The following is a 22,087-nucleotide window of genomic DNA, read 5'->3' as shown; positions in this document are numbered from 1 at the left end:
CCTGAGAGTTTGTGTTCAAGGCTGGGGCTCTGCCCCGGAGGCCACAGTTCCACAGTGTGGAGCAGGTGGGAAGCAGTTGGGATTGGGGAAGACAGGCCCTGCCATTGCTCCAGACCCCAGCCCCGAATGCTCACCTGATTTGGGGTAGGCCACCAACATGATGTCCTCATCCTTCACCACGAACTTCTCGTGGGCTGCTTTTAATGTTTCAGGTTTGCAATCTACAGCAGGAAAGGGAATTCCATCATACCACATGTAGTCCTGTGCCATGGTAGAGCCCTCCTGCCCAGCACTTGTTTCCCAGCCACTGAGGTGGTGGAGGCAGAGTCTGTGCTATCTCCTACGTGGTGAAGCCAATCATTAACTTTTGATTTCAGGTAAAGCTAATTTCAAAATAAAGAAAAAACAACAACTGTGATTGTCCCTGGGGATTTTTATTGAGCATTTGTGCAATCGTTCAAAAGGCCATCTGTGCTCACCTGATTTTCAGTTCCTGGCATGGAAACTCAACTACAAGTTTGAGTACAGTGCCTGCCCTGGGGTGAAGCCACCATCTCTCCTGGGAGATGGACTCCACAGTGACCATGCCCCACACCCAGTGCTCTTCTCTGACAGTCTGCCCTCTGCCACCCTGGGCACCATTCCTGCCCCCGGTGTGTGGGGATCAGGACACGTGGGCTGGGCTCTCAGGATTCCAGTCCACTCAGTGTTCCAGTGGGCACCATAGAGATCTTATATGACAGAAAGTTATGCGTGTGCACGCATGTGTGTATGCAGTAGGTAAATGTGTATTGTATATGCGTGTGCCTGGGCACGTGTATGTATACATGTGTTCATGGATACGTGTGGACATGTATGTGTGCGTGGGGTCAGTATGGGGTCTTGAACTCAGGACCTAGGTACTGGTTATGAGTAATTTTCTGCTTAAGGGGGGAGGCTCCACCACTTCAACCCCAGCTCCACTTCATGTTTGGTTTTGGATTTTGGTTTGGGGTTTCTTTGCTGGTTCACTGGAGATAAAAGTCTTAGAAACTTTCTGCCAGGCAGCTCTGCACCGTGATCTTCAGTTCTCAGCCTTCTTAGTAGCTAGAATTACAGGCATGAGCAATAAGCATCCAGCTGGAATGATTTCCTTTTAATTTTTTGCTTATTAATTGTCAAGGTGATGTATAGAGAGGTTACAGTTTCATATGTTAGGCATTAGATACATTTCTTGTTCTGTTTGTTACCTTCTCTTTTAAATTTTTAATTACTATCACATCTTATGTTACATATTATGTTAGAATTAACCTTTTAAATCCATATCTCGGCCCACCCTTATCAGAGGATAAAAATGCGCTCGGTGACAATGATGTCCACGAATATAAAAACACATACCTCTGTCATGGTATGAGGATTGATTCTGCACTACTGAGGCGTCCAGGCAGCATGCAGTACCACCAGCCCCGTTCACAGAGCTGCTGTCGCCATCACCATGACAGCTCATGGCGCCCGGCTCTCTGTGCCTCATGGAGTCGTCATGGGATGTGCAGGAAGGGGCAAGGCCGGGAGGGCAGCTCCTCTTGGAGCCAAAGACCCAGACCCCCACCGAGGGAAAACCTGAGGTTCTTACAGGCCTGGGCACCGGGTCCTGTGGCATCAGCTCTTCTGTCTCTGACCCAGAATTCTGATTGCTAATTCCATGGCCTCTCTCTCTTCTCTGTCCTTTGGCCACTGCACAGGCAATACATTCTCTCTGCCACCCACTGATTGAAGAAAAGACATCCAGGGTGGATTCTTTCTGCGGTTAGGGAGCTATTTATCACTTCTGTAGAGAAATCTATTATTTTACTGTTTATGCCTGTCCTGGGTGCTGTCCCTTGAGCTGCTATTGCTCCAGGGCGGTGCTCTACCACTTGAGCCACAGCTCCACTACCAGTCTACTATTTTTTTTAAACCCAAGTTCGAGGTGAACAGCCATCTTGCTCTTGGCTGATCCATGGCTATCAGCCTGCAGTTCCTGGACCCGATTTCCCTCTCCTTACCTCCTTCCAGTAGGTATTTCCATGCTTGTGCTTGTGATTTTGACTTTGGTGGGAATAATCAGCTCTGGCATATGACTGAGATTGGACACCTTGTTCTCCTTCCCTGCCTGGAAAGAACTGTTCCCCAGGACCACGTCCAGCTCTCCAGGTTCTAGCAACTTCCTCAGGAACTGGCAGATCTTCTCTGTCATGCTTCTCCTGTCCTAATGTGAGAAAAACAGGGCCACAGGTAAGAGAAGGAGACAACAGGGAGTGGGTCTCAAGAGGAGGGCACAAAAGGGGATGGGCAGGCAGCCGAAGCATGTGGCAGTGAAAGGAAGAGTGGAGTGCCCGGATGGAGGTATGGCTCAGTGGTTAGTGCACCAGCCAAGGAGCAAAGCATCAGAAACCAAGTGTGAGTCTCCATCTCAAGACAAAAAAAGAAACAAAGAAAAGGAGGATGAGTGGAATGCAGGAAGGAATGACACACAGGATGGAGAAATGTGACAGAGAAGGTGGGAAGGAGACAGGCAGGGGGTGGACACTGGAGGAGGGGTGGTGAAATGAAGGGGTGGCAGAGTGGTGAGGAAGGCGGTGGTGGGGTGGGGTGCCTGTTCTCCTTGTCCCTCGTGGACACTCAGCCTCTGATGTGGGGCCTGCAGAGGAAGTGGACTGCCTGCCACCACTTCCCCAACCTCAGCTCCGGCAGAAGGTCCTGACTGCCGGGGGGCTCTGAGCCCCCAGCTCCCAAGGACTTGGGGCTGCGGGGTTTACCTGTGGGAGATGTAGAGGGGCTAGGAGAGCCTTTAGCAAAATGAAAAATTCATTTGCAGATTGCCCGACGAGGGTAACAAGATCTTTCGCACCTTTGCCCAACTGAGAGCTGCCATTGCAGAACGTGGAGAGGTTAGAGGAAAAGGTGACCTGCTTCATCCTATTCGTTTATAGACTATATGCGAAGGCAAAAAGTGATTGCAGGTGATGTGGACATGGATAAAGTCCTGAATTCTGACCAAATACTTGATACTTCATCACCACTTCCTGGCTGTTCCCCCGTGGAGAACATCAAGTTATCTGAAACTAGTTCAGAAAATCAGGGACTTGTGCACCCTGCCCCCAAAGCAGAACCATGTGCATTCTGCTCACAAAGGCAATGAAGCCCTCCCGAGGCTGGGCACACAGTGAGCAAGGGCCCAGTTTCCAGCCGCAGAGCCAAGGGACCTTCCTCATCTGGGTCTATCTCCCCCACCACTCTGCTGCAGATGGACAAGACATTCCCTTCAGCCTTGACAACTTGCTTACTGACAGTTTAAAAAGAATTACACTTGCAGATCAGGGTGAACTCCATTCAGAAGAAAACCTGAGTGCTGAGAACTCAACAGACCTTCCCAGTGGGACTCCTAAGAAGCCTCATTACAAGGAAGTGCTAGAAATGCGAGTCCCAAACCCTGTGCCCCTGCCACATGAATTGGAAACCAACATGTTGCCATCGCAGAGGAATGACTCAACTGCTCTCCATGGAGGAGCCTTTGGCTCTTCAGAAACAGAGTTATGAGGAGATGCAAGCGAAACTCGCAGCACAAAAATGAGCTGAAAGATTTAATATTAAAATGCAGAACTATAATCCAGAAGGAAAGGATGAAGATTCTGAGCAGTCCTCTGATGATGGATTCTGAAGATGGGCACTGGAAAAATCTAGGCCTCCAACTATCGAGACGCCATTATATTCCATCAAACTTCCTAAGAAGTGGGGGATGGGGGAGGAGGGAATGAGGGAGGAGGTAACAAACAGTAAAAAAAAAAATGCATCCAATGCCTAATGTATGAAACTGTAACCTCTCTGTACATCAGTTTGAAATTAAAAAAAGAAATGTAATAAATAAATAAAGAAAATAAAAATAAAAAACTTCCTAACAAGTATCAAGAGCAGTGGCAGACATTGAAAGGAAAACTCATAAAGCTGCACAACGGCAGCTACAGTAGAAAGCCCATTGATCTTTCAGAAGATGATTTTTACGTGTTTGAAAGTTTAATATCTGAGCATTGTGTTTAACCACATTGTATTAGTTTTGCAGTATGTTGTGCACGTGTCTGATATTTGAGTATGGAGTAAAGCACATTGGTGGGTTTTTTTCTTTTAAGTCTAATGAAAGGAGAACATTTTGCTTTTTCCTTATTCTTTCCTCTACTAAATGGCATTATTGCATGTCTTTCAGGGGAATATTTGGTTGTTCCAGGCACCAAAAATGAGTTGGAAAGAAGTGGCTTCCTCCTTTTTTGTGATGAAAGGAGCAGTGGAAGAAATTGTAGTCATGATTTCTTGGAATTAGTGAGATGTGTGCATGAAATGCCCCAGAAAGTACTCATAGAAATATCTGTCTCTTCCTCTCATCTTCGGAAGACTGTTCTCTTTCTCTGGCTTAGGAATAAGAAGTGATGTAAGGAGGTGATGGAGGGTAGAGGGCCTTTCTAGAGGCCTAGATTTGCCTGCAGTCACTGCAGGGGCTGCACTGGGAATGTTCAGGGTTCACCTGACCCGAGCTCTTTGCCTGCACAGATGATAGTTCCAAGCAAAGAGCTTCGTGTTTAGTAAGGAAACCAATTATTTTAAAGTTAATTGTCAGCACACTGCTTGTATTCCCCAAAAGGGGCTTTTATAGGCTGCAGAAACTTCTATCTCATATATGTACATGTCATTTTAAATGATTATATATGGTTGTCTCCAGAGAAATTAACACACTATCAGAAAAGTCTTTGTCTATTATGTGGAATCTTTAAAAGTTTTGAAAAGGGGCTGGGGATATAGCCTAGCGGCAAGAGTGCCTGCCTCGGATACACGAGGCCCTAAGTTCGATTCCCCAGCACCACATATACAGAAAACGGCCAGAAGCAGCGCTGTGGCTCAAGTGGCAGAGTGCTAGCCTTGAGCGGGAAGAAGCCAGGGACAGTGCTCAGGCCCTGAGTCCAAGGCCCAGGACTGGCAAAAAAAAAAAAAGTATTGAAAAGGAAAACACAATAGTAATTAGAGAAAAAAAAAAGTCTCCACCATTCCCCATCTGCCCTGATCACGTTGGTCTCTGTCAGCTCCACCAGGGTGTCACTGAGAACTAAATCCTATCCCGATTTATAGCCTAACCTTTACTGCTATACATGCCAAGGGTGCAATGGCAAATCAGTGTACTTAACCTATTCCATACATCGCACCACACCATTTCCTACAGGCAAGATGGTAAAATGGATTTCTGCCATGAGGAGAGGTGACGTGGAAGGCATCATGGCAACGGGAACCAGCAAGAGCACCGTGGAGCCAAGACATGGCTTACCAAACAATCTTGCTTCCTTCCTTCCTTTCTCTAGCAACCTTTGCTCCATCTGAGGCAGCACCAACACCCCTGACTGGGACAACAAGCACCGAGGGCCCTCTCAAGCTCCCACTGAGCCCCTTCCATGCCAAGTTGACCCCAAATCCATGATTTCCACAAATGAGCGGAAGTCCAAGTGCAAGGTCAAAGAGTATACACTGGGCACATGAGAAGCCTCCCCACCCCTGCCCATGGCACCAACCAGGTCAGTCTGCAGGGGCGCTGCTTTGCTTTATTCTACTTGAAAACACTGGAAGACATAGTGTAATTCTATTCAAGATCTGGTTTTGGCAAATCGCACTTTGTAGATCACAGTAAAACTGATGATTTGTTTTTGTTGTTCCACTTCTAGGCTTTAAGCCAGGGCCTGAGAATGGTCCCTGAATTTTTATCCAGGGAGATGTGGAATGGTGGGGTCTATTTATTCTGCCCTGCTGTTCCCCCTGCAGTGCCTTGCCCATCGTGGTTTGATCACGTCCGAGGCTGGTGTCCCTGCAGGAAAAGGAGAACGTGCTGATCCTCAGTTATGAGGTTATAAAAAAGGTAATGAATGATTTTACACCCCTCTCCAGTGTCCCCGTCAATCCTGCCATCTCCCCTTCTTCTCCTTCTTACCACTCCTCCCCCAATTACATCCCCCCCAGCATCCAGTCCCCACCTCACCTTCCCTGATAAATGTCTCCATCATATTGTCTGTCATTCCTTCCTACATTCCACTCATCCTCCTTTCTTTCTTTTTTTATTTTTGTTTGGCGATGGAGTCTTGAAATCAGCACCTGATGATTTGCTTTTTGGCTCGTGCTCTACCCACTGAGCCAAGACTCCAACCCACACTCCACTCATCCTTTCTCCTGCCATTTCCTTTTGCTGTCTTCACTTTGGTCCCTTGAGACCTGCTCCATGTTAGCCCCTCTTCATACCCATGGCCCCCTGTTTTTCTTGCCCTAGGAACCGAGGAACACGATAGAGAAGAACCGTGGGTTTCAGGGGAAGGTACTGGAGCCGGCAGAGCTGGACTTGGTCCTAGAGAAAAGTTCCTTCCAGGTGATGAAGGAGAACAAGATGTCCAATCTCAGCCATGTACCGGAGGAGCTTATTCCAGCTGACATCAAACTCATCAGGAAAAGTATGGGAGCACCCTGGTGAAGGAGGTGCCTGAGGCCAAGGAAGGGAAATGGGTGCTACACCTCGGGGTCCTGGACTTGGATCAGCCAAGAGAAGGCTGGCTGCTCACTTCTGGCTTGTGTAAAAAAAAAAAAAAAAGAAGTAATTTCTGGAGGTCTAGCTGTGGCTCAAGGGGCAGAGCACCAGCCTTGAGCAGAAGAAACTCAGGGGCAGTGCCTAGGCCCTAAGTTCAAGCCCCAAAACTGGTACAAGAATAAAATAACAGATTTCTCTACAGAAGTGGTAAATTGGTCCCTCAGAGCTCAAATAATCTACCTTCATATGCCTTTTTATCTAGCACAGGCTGGTAGAGAGAATGTATTGTCTGTGTGGTGACCATAAGGACAGAAAAGAGAGAAAGGCCCTGGAAATTAGCAACCTGAATTCTGTGGCAGAAACAGCAGAGCTGATGCCACAGGACTCGATGCCCAGGCCTCTGAGAATCTCAGGTTTCCCCCCCCCCCCCCGTGTGGGTCCTCTGCTCCTCTAAAGCTGCTCCAGCCTTGCCTCCTTCTGACATGGAAAGCCCGATGGTGACATGGGTAATGTAATTAGTATTTCTGAAACTGGCCCTTAGGATATAATAAGCATTTTAAAAAGCTCTAAAATAGGGTTAAATTTTTTTAAATCAATTTACTTTTTGACTATAATTGTGACTAATGTAATCTTTGTGCTAAGGAATAAATTATCAAGTGTGCTGCCAGCTTTATCATGTTTTTTTTTTTTTTTCCAGTCCTCGGCCTTGAGCTCAGGGGCCTGAGCACTGTCCCTGGCTTCTCTTTGCTCAAGGATAGCACTCTACCACTTGAGCCACAGCGCCCCTTCTGGCTGTTTTCTATATATGTGGTACTGGGGAACCGAACCAGGGCTTCATGTATACGAGGCAAGCACTCTTGCCACTAAGCCATGTTCCCAGCCCAGCTTTATCATCTTGTTGTGGAAATAATATGATTAAAAACACAATAGAGTGTGATTTTCACCAGAGATTTTTTTATTTGGCAACTGTGAAATCATTTAAACAATGATCTGTGTACATGTGATTATCTGTTGAGGAAATAACCTGGAGACCAAGTTCCATTAATTTTTTTTCAAGTACTTAATTTTGACAATAGGTGTTGATGTCACAAGAATACCAGAAAGAGGGGTTGGACTTCTGGGTCAAGGCCCTATGTTCAATCCACTCATATCACCCAAAAATCATTGGCAAGAGCCCTTAATGCATTTTTCTTCTGATTTCCTGTTTCATTCATGATTTCTCTCTGCTCAGGGAGCTCAGCTATGATCTTCCATGTTATTGATCTCCATGTCCCCTCAAGTTCCTGGGAGCAGGAAGACTTTGTGAGACTTCCTTTATTTGCCCTAACCTGAGCATGGTGGAGAAACACCAAAGGCTGAGACATCACTGATTACTAGGATGGAGTGTGTGTGTGTGTGTGTGTGTGCATTTGTGACAGAGAGGGAGAGTTCTGGGGCTTAATCTCTGGAAATAGGGGCTGGAGTTAGCTTATTTAGCAAAAGCTGGCAGTCTACTACTTGAGCCACAGGTCAACTTCCACTTGGTTTGCCGATTTATTGGAGATAAAAGTCTCACTGACTCTCCTGTCTTTATTGGCTGTGAACATGGACCATCAGATCTGATAGGATGTTAAGCATGAGTCACTGGCTCCTGGCTTTACAAGATTTGATAACATCTGGGATGCTATAAATGGAAGAGTGGGCCCATAGAGATACTTATCAGGCAAGGGATCAAATGTACACCATGAACATTCTAACCAACAGAATCAAGTGACAGATATGCCCTGACCTCAGGGGGCACCAGCCTTTGTCCCCACAGACATAGAGGTAAGTCTGTACCTTAGTCACATGGAAGCAGCTCCAGAGGAAATCCTGCCAACTTCTCCCGGAATATTTTGTCGAAGGCTTCAGCCTGGGCTATGGTGAGGTGGTTCTTCCAGCCCTCCACCATGCCTGGAGGTCATGGAGAAACAGAGAGATCAGCCAGGGCAGGAAGGGTCAGGGAGCTTCTCCCTGGAATGGCCAAGCCATGGACACTGGTGCTCAGAGGGAGGAATGATCTAGCAGTGTGTGTGCACGTGTGTGCTTGTGAATGTATGTGTATATGTGTGTGTGTGCAACAAGTTGACCTGGACTGGTGCTCTGCCACTTGAGTCACAGCTCCACTTGTGGTGTTTCACTGGTTAATAGTAGAGATATAAGATTCTCACAGACTTTTCCTGCCTGGGCTGGTTTTGAAACATGGTCTTCAGATGGCAAGTTCCTGAGTGACAGGGTTTGAGGTAGGAACAACAAAGGCCAAGCCAGCAAAGATCTTTATCAGAATTTCAGTGAATTCAATTATGAAGTTGGTGGCTGTTCAGCCTTAAAACTCTGAGGTAATCCATTGACAGAGAGTATCAAACTGAAGACAGAATACCAGGGTTGGTGGACTCTGGAGGTTCATTAGAACAGGCAATGAAGAAACAGGAAAGTAGAAAGAATTAATGTGGAATAAGAAAAAAATAAAAGCAAGAAAGACTGAACAATGATGAGGATACCCAAACTAGGGAAAATAGGCTTAGCATAAAGATGGGATTTCAATGCAATCCTGAAACCTTCAATTCACACAGGAACCACAGGGAAATCTGCAGATAATAGAGACATAGGTGATCATTTTCTGCCTGGACTCTAAGCCTCAGCCAAAAAAAAAAAAAAATAGAACAAATGATAAATATAACTGTAAAATCCTAAAAAGTCTTTTGAGGCCAAACTAAAACCCAAACCAACAACAAAATAAAAACAATTGTGGATCAGGAGAGAATCTTCACCTGCCCTTCAGAAAATGCAGGGCGATTATTCTGAATGTGCAAAGAGCTGAGAGCTGTGCAGCCAAAGGAGAAACCTTTCAATGACAAGATAGGCAATGGAATGAAAAAGCCATTCTGAGATGAAGAAATCACAGTGTCTAATGCATACATAAAGCCTGCCAGGAGCTGGTGGCCCACAGCAGGGAGCCTGGCTACTCTAATGGCTGAGGTTGGAGGATGAAAGTTTGAAGTTACCTCATGGCAGGAAAGTTCATGAAACTCTGATCTATAATGAGGCAACAAAAAGCCAAAGGAGGAGTTGTGTTGGAAGGGCTAGAGCACCAGCTATGAGTAAAAATTTAAAAATAAAAAGCTCAGAAACAGAGTCTAGGCTCGTGTTCAAGCTCCAGAACTAAGAACACATGAAAATGTCAGCCTAGTGCTGACACCTCTCACCTGTAGTAATAGCTACTCAAGCTGCTGTCATCTGAAGATGGAGATTCAAAGCCACCCCTGAAAGGAAGGTCCATGAGACCCTTATCACCAGTGATCCACCAGAAACCAATGTGGGGCTGTGGCTCAAGTGGTGGAGTGCTAACTTTGAGAGTAAAAGCTCTGGGCAAGTGCCCAGACCCCAATTTCAAGCTCAACAACTGACAGGAAGAAAAATTATAAAACCATATTCATGAGGCATGGATCTGTCAAGAATTCCCTTCCTGGTTGCTAATAGATGTTTAGGCCACAGCAGTTATACACCTCTCCTTATCATCTCAATGCCAGCACGGAAGTAATTCCTGTTTGCCATGCTGTAATTAGACTTCTTGTTTTCCTTCATGGCCTGGAGCTGTTCTCCAGGACCAAGTCCAGCTCTTGAGGTTCCAACTTCTTCCCCAGTGTCGGGACCCCTTTCACCCTTGCGCATATCCCGCCCCATCCCACCAGGCGGAAAGCTGGAGTGCGGCCCAATGTGCAAACCTTGGTGGTGTGTAGTCACGAGACACCCCTCGCACACTTAAAGAACAACATGGGATTCACACAGGCATCTCCGGGTGAGCTTCTGGAACTTCCACCCGTTTTACTCAGGGGAGGGATTTATATAACAGTAATGGCGGCAGGAAGGGGAGGGACTAACTGCATACTGGCGACAGGCTGATAAGCTGCCCATCACAGTGATGTCACAGAACTTCCTCTATGGGCAGTCATCACTTCCCATAGGACCGGCCCTTGGGCCTGGCCTGGCGCCATTTTGACACACACATGGCCAAGGCAGAAGGCGGGGCTGGCTTGCTACCTCTTCCGGTTCTGGACCCGGAAGGGGGTAGAAGTGGCTAACAGCCACACAGCCCCAGGGCGGGAGAAGAGGCAGGCCTCTCGGGACTGCCCCTTAAAGGTATAGCCAGAGCCCAACACCCCAGGAACTGGCAGGTCCTCTTCACAGTGCTCCTCGTGTCCTGTAAGAAAATGCAGAAAACGCAGGGGAAGGAGAACACACAGCGGCCCTCAGAAGGAGGGAGTAGTAGAGGCAGCACAAGAAGGGACAGGCAGCCAAGGGCAATGACAGACTCACTCATGTGACAGAGGCTGAGCTTGGTGCAGGGAGGTAGGAAGGGATGGAGGGGGGAAAGAACAAGGACCAGAAGGATTTAGTCCAAGCACTGAGCACCTGGATGTCATTTTGTGATTAGTTGCAGCACAACCAGAGCACAGAGCTTGGAGGTGTACCAGAAGCAGAGAATGGCATTTGGACAATTCTCAAGTGAGAATTTGACAATTATCAAGAAGACCAATACAACAGGTACTATGATGACTCACAGCTAATTTCTGAACAAGACAGATTTCTTTAATGTCTCTGTATGTCTGTGAGGGGGTGAGTGTGTCAGTTACATGATTGAACTCAGGGTGCTGTCCCTGAGCCTTTGTGCTCAAGGCTTGCACTCTTCCACTTGAGTTCCACCCTGGCACTTTGGCGGTTAGTAGGAGAGAGGACTCCTATGGACTTTACTGCCCCAGCTGGCTTTGAACCTGGGTCTTCAAATCTCAGCCGCCTGAATGGCAAGGATTGTGAAATATGACAGGTGGAGTGAGGTCTATGAGAATGGATGTTAGTCAGGGTTAGGGGGCAGTGGTGCAGTGGGGTACGTGGAAAATGGATGGTTACCTTCTTGAGGGCCTCGTAACTGAGCACCAGCACATTCTCCCTCTCTCGCATAGACATCCAGCCCAGGATGTGTGCAAACCAAGACCCACGTGACACTGCAAGTTGGGACGATAAGGCATAAAAAAAATGCACTGTTGGATGACTAAGTGGGGTCTATGTTTTCTACCCTTGTCCCCTTTTCCACATCAGCTTCCTCCAGGCATATGTGACAAAAATCGTATGCATATCCACAGGTTAAAGTATCACAGGCCAGGTGCTGGTGGCTCAAGCCTGTAATCTTAGCTCCTTAGGAGGCTGAGATCTGAGGATCTTGGTTCCAAGCCAGCCGGGGCAGGAAATTCCATGAGACTCTCATCTCCAAAAAACTACTAAAAAATGCTAGAAGTGTTGGGTAGCTGAAGGGTTAGAGGGCTCACCTTGAGCAACAAAAGCTCAGAAGTAGTGCCTACATCCAGTGATCAAGCCCCTATACCGGCCATATACATACACACATACATATAGGTGAATTATATATATGTATATATCATTTAGTGTTTATATATAATTTATTTCATATATATGGATATATACTTATGAACAAGTATTAAATATTATACATATGAAAAGTAAATTATTTACACTACATCCTATAAATTATATCCTATAGGTTATATTATATAGTACTTATTATATGCATGATATATTTATATAAATTCTGTATGAATTTTATATTTGTATATACTTATATATTATAGCTATACAAATACATTATATAGTATATAACATAGAGCATATATATACTATTTATATTTGGCATATATATGTAGTATAATATATATGATATATTATGTAAGTTACATATATTTCATATACACATGTAAGATATATATATATGGCATAAGTGACTCATTCCCGCCAATCAGGCTACTCAGAAGGCTGCAATGTGGTTCATGATTCCAAGTCATCTCAGAAAGAATAGTACCAGGACACTCTTAGCTCCCTAAAAGGATGGAAATGGTGGTATGGCTAATATGGTAGAGCCAAACCCTCGAGTGGAAGAAAAGAGAAAGTGTCCGGACCCAGTGTTCAAGCCCCAGGCCTAGCACCCCTCCCCCAAGATGTTTATATGAGCCTCACTTCACAACCGACTCACCATTGCCTTGGATGAACCATTCATAAAACTGCTGCAGGGACTCTGCATTCTTCATGATCTTTGATTGACTATAGAAATAATATCCAGACACAAGGGCATCCTTTGGATTTCTGAGGACATAGATCACCTTAAAGGGACAAAGCAGCAAAAACAAAAATCATTACCATCTTTCCTACATGTGAGGCCTTGACCTCTCTTCAGCCAAGTCATACACGATGGGAAGTATATGGAAAGATCAACAATCTGCTCAATGTCTAACTTAGAAGACTAATTGTGGGGTGTGTGTGTGTGTGTGTGTGTGTGTGTGTGTGTGTGTGTGTGTGTGCATAACAGTCCTCGGGCTTGAACTCATGGCCTGGGAACATCCATGAGCTTGTTTCACTCAAATCAGTGCTGTACCCCTTGATTCCCAGCTCCACTTGCAGTGTGATATTTGTTCAGTGGAGTCTCTCAGACTTTTCTGCCAAGGTTGCCTTTGAACTATGTTCTTTAGACCTCACCCTCTTATGTAACTAGGGTGACAGGTATGAGCCACTGTTGCCTGGCTTATTTCTTCACGTTTTCTTTTATTTTAATTTCTTTTTGTCAGTCATTGGGGTTGAACTACAAGTGTGGGCACTGTCCCTGATTTTGTTTTGTTGAAGGCTAGGACTCTGCCACTTTGAGCCACACTCCACTTCCAGCCCTTTGGTGGTTGCGAGGGGACAAGAATCTCAAGGCCTTTAATGCTTGGGCTGGTTTTGAACTACAACCACAAGATTTCACTTACTTTGGCCTTGGAAGTGAAGAAAGACTTGGGGAAGAGTTGGAAGGGAGGTGGGAGGAGAGCAGGCGGGGGTCCTCCTTCATGTCTCTTATTTTTTTGGATCCTAGTTCAGTCTCAATCCATGGGGATCTTTCCCAGATGGGCACAGAGCAGATCCACTCCGGATCCCCCTTGCTGAGAATGAGACTCAGAATCTCAATCATCCAGTTGGTTCCTGGAGACAGAAGGAAAGGAGAAGGTCACTCATTCATATTTGAATTATGTGAAAAAGGAGATGGTAAAATATAGAATCATATAAAGCTCACCAATATAACATTCACAGGGAAATGGACAGAACACTACTTCTGGTTTGCTGGTGGTGGTGAATTGTTCCTAAGTGTTTTGGACTTTCTTCCCTGGGTTATCTTCAAACCTTGACCCTCATATATCAGACTTCTGAATAGCTGGGATGACATGCATGAGCCACTGGCTCCTGGCTTTAAGAATTGTTAATAGCTGGATGGTGCAGTTGGAAAATTCCTTCCGTGGTGATTTGTATCAGGAAAGTGATCAAATGAGGAGCATGAAAATTTGACCCATGGGATTGAAGTGACAGGTTTATGTCCTGACCTCCAGCGCACAAGTCTTTGTTGCCATAGACACAGGGACACATCTAGACTTGGTCCCATGGACACAGGTCTGGAGGAAGTGTTAGGGCTGACCTGAAAACTGGAGTACCTAAATATAAGTTTTAGTGTTAAAATTATAACAGTTTCTAAACCCTGGTGATGACTCCATACTAAAGGGCTGCACCCCGACCCGTGAGACTAGTTTCTTATAGTTTGATATTTAAAAATATAGGAATCCCTTGTTCCCCTCTGTACCTAGGTAGCAACCATGGCATCAAACAGTAAAAAAAAATAAAAAATGATCATAGTCATAGAGTATAGAAATGCCCATAATAGTAGGAAAAATGCCGTGGTCACTGTTGGGTTGGTTTACTTACGATTGAGTACTGGATTGTTTTAGCCTGCTCAAGCTTGGGAAAGAATGGTGGCAATTGTTAAAATAAACATGGTACTAGGTCAGCCTGACCGCAAAATTCTGCTTCTGTAAACAGCTTGCTTAACCCATGTGTCACTTTTTCTACCCCGTGCATTGTCCCCCTGCTTCAGTGCTATGTGACTGTTGGGGACTGTTTTGGCCTTGATGGAGGAAGGGCGCCAAGAGCAAGATGCTGCCCTTCCCCCAGCCCTGGGACGGTGTGGGAGGGAGCCCCTCCCACCTTCCAGCCTCAACCGGAAAAGAAGCCCCCCGCCCCTCGGGAGGCGAACACGTGCGTGCCACCATGATAGGGTTGTCCAGCCCATAAAGGAAATCCCATGACATCACTTAAGGGGCAGCCCAGTCAGCCAATCAGTCAGTCACCCCAAGTCCTTCCCCTACCGCCTTTGTCATCGTAATAAATTTCTCTGGCCCACCCTCTGGGGGCTGAGACGCATTCCACCATCTCGACGTTTCCCTGGTGCCCCCCCCCCCCCCCCGCTCCTGGTAACATGTGAGGGGACCGGGGGGAGGGGAGGCTTCAGCAACCTTTCCTCAACTTAGCGCAAGTCCACGAGGGTACACCTTCATTTCCCGCGGTTGGGGAAATAAGGCCAAGTGCTCTCTCATAGTTTTTGGAGTTCAACCATTTCTCCCCGGGAAATTGGGGAGGAAGGGATCGTCCAGATCCCGACATGTGACCACCTGTTGTCACTTCCTGATATCGAGGACAGTTCCCCTTATCAAAGCCAAATACATAACTGAAAGGGTAGATAGCCAATAGAAATAGGACAAGACTTGCTTGCTAAATGCCATCCAATCAAATATCTGCCAAGTTGGAAATACCCTCCCCTGTTGTAATCAAAATAAAAACCCTGGCTATCTGAGAATCAGGGCTCTCAATCCAGATCTGCTGGGTTGGTGTTGGTTGAGAGTCCAGGCTCAAGCTTGCAATAAAGACTCTCGTGGGTTTGCATCAGAGATGATGCTCTCTACAAAGATAAAAATATCCCTTCCATCACAGGGTTAGAGCCAATTATGAACTGGTGACGAGGTCCAATCAGCATTGAGCACCTCGAGCCCCATTACCCAGCACTGCTGCCACTATCACTGTGCACACTCAGGTACCGGGCACAGTGTGCCGCAAGGGGTCGCCATGGGGGTGCAGAAGGGGGCAAGGATGGGACGGATTTGGGGGGAGCTGAGGACCTATTCAGAGGGAAAAACAATTTTCAGAGGCCTGGAGGGGTGTGTGTGTGTGTGTGTGTGTGTGTGTGTGTGTGTGTGTGTGTGTGTTAAACTCAGGATCTGGGTACTGTGTCTGAATTTTTTTTGTTCAGTGCTACTGCTGTACCACTTAGCCCTGCCCAGAGCTTTTTTGCTGATTCATTGGAGATAACTGTCTCAAAGACTTTCCTGACTGGTTGGCTTCTAGTCTGGATCCTCATTTCTCAACCTCATAAGTAGCTTGAATGAAAGGCGTGAGCCATCGGTGCCTGGCTTGGTAAGATTTGTTAATACCTGGGATGTTAGAAATGGAAAAATGGTGTCATAGTGATTTTATCAGACAAGGTATCAAATGCACATGAAAATTCTAACCACCAGGATCAATGAAAGACTTATGCCCTGACCCCAAGGGGTCACAAATCTTCATCTCCACAGATACAGAGATAAGTCTGAACTTAATCCCATTGGAACAGCTCCGCAGGAAATCCCGCCATCTTCTCCTGGAATGTTTTCTGAAAGGCTTCTGCCTGGGCTATGGTGAAGTGGTTCTTCCAGTCCCCTGTGATGCCTGGAGGCCATGGAGAAATAGAGATCAGAGGAGGCCCAGAGCACAAAGGGCCCAGCCCACCGACTCCTTGCCATGCAACTGTCATGGAGACTGGAGCTCAGAAGGATGAATTGCCAAGAACTCTGTGTGTGTGTATGTGTGTGCATGAGTCCACATGTGTGTACACATGTGAGTGTGTAAGGGTGTGTGCCTATATGTGTGTGCACATGTGTGCAGCTTGGTGTGTGGTCACATGTATCTCTGTACCCCTTAAGTTTGGGTGTGCAGATCAGTGTGCCAGCCTTGGGCGTGGGTGCTATCTCTGAGTTTTTCTCCCCAAGGCTGGTGCTTTGACATGCGTGTCCCAGCTCTGCTTCTGGTTTTTTGTTGGTGAATTGCAGTAAGAGTCTCACAGTTTTCCTGCCTGTAGGACTTTGAACCATGATCCTCAGATCTCATAGCTGGGATTTCAGGCCTGAGCCATCAACACCAGGCCAGGCAAGAACTTTACCAGAATATCAGTGAGTTTCAATAGTGGATTTGGTGTTGTCCATCCCTAAAAACCCTGAGGAAAATGATTTTGTAGAGAGCATCAAACAAGACAGAAAACTAGGGCTTTGGGATCAGGGAGCCCTAGTTGCCTTAGAAATAGCAATGAAGAAACAGGAAATAGAAAAAAATGCAAATGAAACATAAAAAGCAAAACCATTGGGCCATGATGAAGACATCAAACCTTTGAAACACAGACCTAGCAGAAAGACAGGATTTCATTGCAGTCCCAAACCTTCAATTTCATAAAAGAATCACAGGAAATGTCTGGATACTTTAATAATTTGATGATAATTTTCTACCTAGGACTCCAAAGACTCAGCCAAGAAGAAATAGAACAAATGAACAAATATGACTGCATAAAATTAAAAAGTTTCTGCTCACCAACACAAAAACAAGAAAACAACAAAACCAATTTTCAGAATGGGAGAAACTCCTCTTCAGGAGAGGAGGGGCAATTGTTCAGAATGTACAAAGAGCTTAGAGCTGTACAGGCAAAGAACAAATCATTCAATGATTAGATTACAACGGGAGCAAAACGTCATTTTGAGATGAAGAAATAAAAATGCCTATTAAGCAACTAGGAAATGGTTCCAGGGCCTTCTGTGCTCATCTGATTTTCAGTTCATAGCAGGGTACCAAACTACAAGAGGAAATAGAAGGAAGCAGGCTTGAGGGCAAGTTTTTGTTTTTGTCTTTAATTTACAAATCCTTTGTTTTGAGGATAGGTGTAGATCTCACAACACTTGCTAAAAGAAAGGGCTTGAATTCTGGCTCAACACCTTCAGTCCAATTCACTAATATCCCCCCAAAATCACTGCCAAGTGTCCTCAACTCATTTGTCTTTTCTTTTCTTTTTACCAGGCCAGGGGTTTGAACTCAGGGACTGTGTGCTATCCCTGAGCTTCATTTGAGTCATAACACCACCTCTGGCTTTTTCTTTATATGTGGTGCTGAGGATTGAACCCAGGGCTTCATGCATGCTAGACGAGCACTCTACCACAATAAGGCAAGAGGAGGACATCAAAGGGATCCACATCGGCAAGGAAGAAATCAAGTTATCCCTATTCGCAGACGACATGATCTTATATCTCAAGGACCCAAAACACTCAGTACCCAAACTCCTACACCTAATAAACCAATTTGGCAAAGTAGCAGGATACAAAATCAATCCACAAAAGTCAGCAGCTTTTCTGTACACCAGCAATATACAAGCAGAAAAGGAAATTATGGAAACAATTCCATTTACAGTAGCCAAAAAAAAATAAAGTACCTAGGGATCAACCTAACCAAGGACGTGACGGACCTATTTAATGAAAATTATAAAAATGTAATAAGGGAAATCAAAGAAGACACAAGGAGATGGAAAGACCTCCCATGCTCATGGGTAGGCAGAATCAATATAGTGAAAATGGCCATATTGCCCAAATTGTTATACAAATTCAATGCAATACCTATCAAAATCCCAGCCACATTCTTCACTGAAATAGAGAAACCAATCCATAAATTCATATGGAACAGCAAAAAACCTAGAATAGCCAAAGCAAATCTAGGCAAAAAAAGCAGTGCAGGAGCTATCACAATACCAGACTTCAAGCTCTACTACAAGGCCATCATAACAAAAACAGCATGGTATTGGTATAAAAACAGATCAGAAGACCAATGGATTAGAATTGAAGAGCCAGAAATAAAACCGCACTCTTACAGCCAACTGATATTCGACAAAGGAGCTAAAGACATACAATGGAATAAACATAGCCTCATCAACTACTGGTGCTGGGAGAACTGGGCAGCCATATGCAGAAAACTCAAAGTAGACCCAAGCCTATCACCATGCACCAAGATCAACTCAAAATGGATCAAGGACCTCAATAGCAGACCTGAATCCTTGAAACTACTGAAGGACAGAGTAGGAAAGACGCTAGAACTTATAGGCACAGGAAGGAACTTCCTGAATAGAGTCCCAGGGGCACAACAAATAGGGGAAAGACTCGACAAATGGGACTACTACAAATTAAAAAGTTTCTGCACAGCTAAGGGCATAGCCACCAAAATAGAAAGACAGCCAACCATATGGGAAAGGATATTTACCAGCACAGCAACAGACAAAGGCCTGATATCTGTCATCTACAGAGAACTCAAAAAACTAAGCCCCTCCAAGCCCAATAAACCTATTAGGAAATGGGCAAAGGAGCTAAAGAGAGACTTCACAAGAGAAGAGATAAAAATGGCAAAGAAACACATGAGGAAATGCTCAATATCCCTGCTAGTAAAGGAAATGCAAATAAAAACAACCCTGAGATACCACCTCACCCCAGTTAGAATGGCCTATACTCTGAACTCAGGCAATAACAAATGCTGGAGGGGGTGCGGGGAAAGAGGAACCCTTCTCCATTGTTGGTGGGAGTGTACAACCACTTTGGAGACCAGCATGGAGGTTTCTCAAAAAGCTCAATATAGACCTACCCTATGACCCAGCCATACCACTCCTAGGCATCTATCCTAAACAGCAAACCCCAAGATATCAAAAAAGACATTTGTACTTCCATGTTTATCGTGGCACAATTCGCAATAGCCAAAATATGGAAACAACCCAGATGCCCCTCCACAGATGAATGGATCCAAAAAATATGGTACTTATACACAATGGAATACTACATAGCGATTAGGAATGGTGAAATATTGTTATTCGCAGGGAAATGGTCAGAACTCGAACAAATAATGTTGAGCGAGACAAGCCTAGAACACAGAAAACAAAGGGGCATGATCTCCCTGATATATGACTGTTAACAAAGGGAGACGGAGATACAGTAGAGACCAAGTCTATGAAACCAAAAACTGCTTGTCAAATAGTATTCCCCACAGGATTGGGTCAGCGACCCAACAGTATGTAACTAAAACCAAACAATTACTCAACATATAAAGGTCAAAAATTGACCTCTCAGGGGAATACAGTAGCTCAAAAGCTAGGTATGTACGTTCATATAAGACTACTGTCGACATATGGTCTAATATCGACATTACATTTAAAGCCCTAGGCGAACTTTCTTGGGCGTGGCCACGTGGCTACTGTATATGTTCTTGATACATTATATATGGTATATATGTCTACCTGACCTAGAGAAGAGATAGAAAAACAGGACGTAAGATATCACAAGAAATGTACACACTGCCCTACTATGTAACTGTACCCTTTTTGCACAACATCTTGTCAAAAAGTTTGTGTTCAATTAATAAATAAATAAAAATAATAAAAATAAAATAGAGTGGTTAGTTTTATACTGCATCTAGTTCACCTGTCCAGGATTATTTGACTATGGTCCACATCTTTGACTCTGATTTTGTTTGAGGACCCTCACTGTTAGGTCCTCTCCTTGAGGGCTACATGCAGATGCCCCCACCTCATTAAGTCTCCACCCAGTTACCTGGGTAACCTGCAGACCTGGAGGCAGTTACCTCCCCTTTCCCTGAGGTCACATCCTAATCCACCTGGCCACACCCCATGCCCCTGCCCTAGATATAAAGCAGGGCCGGGTGGGGGTTCCTCTCCTTGCTCTCCTTTCTCTCCCTTCTCTCCCTTCTCTCCCTGCTCTCCCTGTTCTCACTGCTCTCCCCTCTCTTCTTCTTCCCTCTCTCTCTCCCTTCTCTCTGGCCATGGATCATCTTGGCCACAGGCCAGCAGTTCCATAATAAACTTTCTTTCCTGCCTGAATACTACATGGCGTTCTCCTTTACCGGCTACCTACTTTAAAAACCTAACACTCACCACATAAATGAGTGTTCAGGGTGCACTATAAACTGCAGAAGGAGAATGCCAGATCTCCTGGCTACCTATGTTTTTAGGTTTAAAATGGTATTGTCCAAATTGTTATTGACCACTGCCAACTGATCTTGGCCTTGGAAGTGAAGAAAGACTTGGACAAGAGTGGAATAGAGAAGTTGGGGGGAACCTTCCTTCCTGTCCACTATTAATTTGTATCCATTTTCAACCTCAATCCATGGGGAGTGATAAATGTGGCCATGAAGAGCGTAGAGAATAAAATTGTGACCATTATGCCCCTAACTGCTATTTTGCTTCTGTACCTTTGCTGCTAACCCATGGGGAAGTGGATAGCTACTCTGTAACCACACGCCCCCCCCCACACACACACACCCCTTCTGTGAACTCTGTACTACCTGACTCTGGGCATTATCTGGCGCCGGGATGTGATTAATTGTCCACGCCCGGAGCCCACTCAAGGTTGGACATAACTAAGTGTCAGCTCTCAGACCCCAGCCTGGACCTGGACAAAGGAGATAGGAACCACCTGGCTCCAGGAATGTGGCTACGTGACCACTCCTGGAGGCCCACCCCCAGGGTTAAGGCCATCTGACTGCCATCTGACCCTTGCTTTGGCGGGAAGACCCAGGCCAATCCTGAGGTGACCAGTAAACTAGGGCAAATGTCAACCAATCATGTACTTGTAACCGGGGGTCTTCCTCATCTTCCCTCATCTTCCTTGTACTTGTCTATAAAAGCTGTGCTGGAATTGTGCTCAGGGCCTCTCACCGTCACTGACAATGAGTGCACGGGGGACCGGGTGCGAACTCGTAATAAACGACCCTTGCGGTTTGGCTTTGACTCTGGACTCTAATGGTTGTCTTTGGGGGCCTTAAAATCTGGGCATTACAGCCACAGATTTGATCCACGTGGAATCCCCCTTGGATTGGATCAGAGAGGGACCCTCAATCAACCAATGCGTTCTTGGAACAAAAAGAACTTTGATTTGCTTGTCACTTGCCTTGGCCACCACAATCCTCATAGCTCCTCTAGGACTTTAGCAATTCTGGGCATAGTATGTGAGATAAATCACACATGACTTCTTTTAGGATATTTTTGTTGTTGTTTTTTTTTTGCTTTTGTAAGGTCAGGCTGGCCTCATGTGCTTCACATGGGTCTTTTTTGTCTGCCTTGTCAACATTGAGTGATACTCCATTTTGATCTCTTAACCTGTTTAGGATTGTGCAACTATTTCTCTGTGAATATTTGGGTTTCCTCCTCTGGGCTAGTGCTCTACCACATTAGCCACAGGTCTTCAATAATGAGCTACTATATGAACCCCACAAGGAGAGCAGGAGGGAGTAGGGCCACAGACCTTGGACATCCAGACCAGCCAGGTAGAACACGGGACATGGTGCTGTGCCTCCGGTTGTAGAGCATGAGCCTTGAGCAAAAGAATCTCAGGGACAGTGTCCAGGCCTGGGAAACCCAGGAGAGTCTTCTCCGCCTCTGGCCATGCAGGATAGGTTTCTACCAAAATCACCAAAGCAAGTACACAGCCTGCAATATTTCCTCCACCTTGACCCCCAAGG

General features: G+C 45.6%; 1 protein-coding gene and 2 pseudogenes across 1 annotated transcript in view; 1 reads left to right on the top strand and 2 right to left on the bottom strand.

Annotated features, from left to right (window-relative positions):
* Positions 1 to 298, bottom strand: part of LOC125368443 (sulfotransferase 2A1-like) — a 33,345-nt gene extending 33,047 nt beyond the window's left edge. The window contains exon 1 of the mRNA XM_048369410.1: positions 135 to 298. Within this exon, the coding sequence (XP_048225367.1) occupies positions 135 to 270 (136 nt within the window). The 5' untranslated portion in view covers positions 271 to 298. The remainder of the gene's footprint in view (positions 1 to 134) is intronic.
* A 2,424-nt stretch (positions 299 to 2,722) lies between these two features.
* Positions 2,723 to 3,679, top strand: LOC125338878 (annotated as a pseudogene).
* A 4,596-nt stretch (positions 3,680 to 8,275) lies between these two features.
* Positions 8,276 to 13,616, bottom strand: LOC125368441 (annotated as a pseudogene).
* Between the last annotated feature and the right edge of the window lie 8,471 nt (positions 13,617 to 22,087).

This window comes from Perognathus longimembris, chromosome 20 (genome assembly GCF_023159225.1).
Source record: "Perognathus longimembris pacificus isolate PPM17 chromosome 20, ASM2315922v1, whole genome shotgun sequence".
NCBI classification, from domain to species: Eukaryota; Metazoa; Chordata; class Mammalia; order Rodentia; family Heteromyidae; genus Perognathus; species Perognathus longimembris.
Note: the sequence above shows the minus strand (reverse complement) of the source record. Positions and strands in the feature narration are given on the sequence as shown.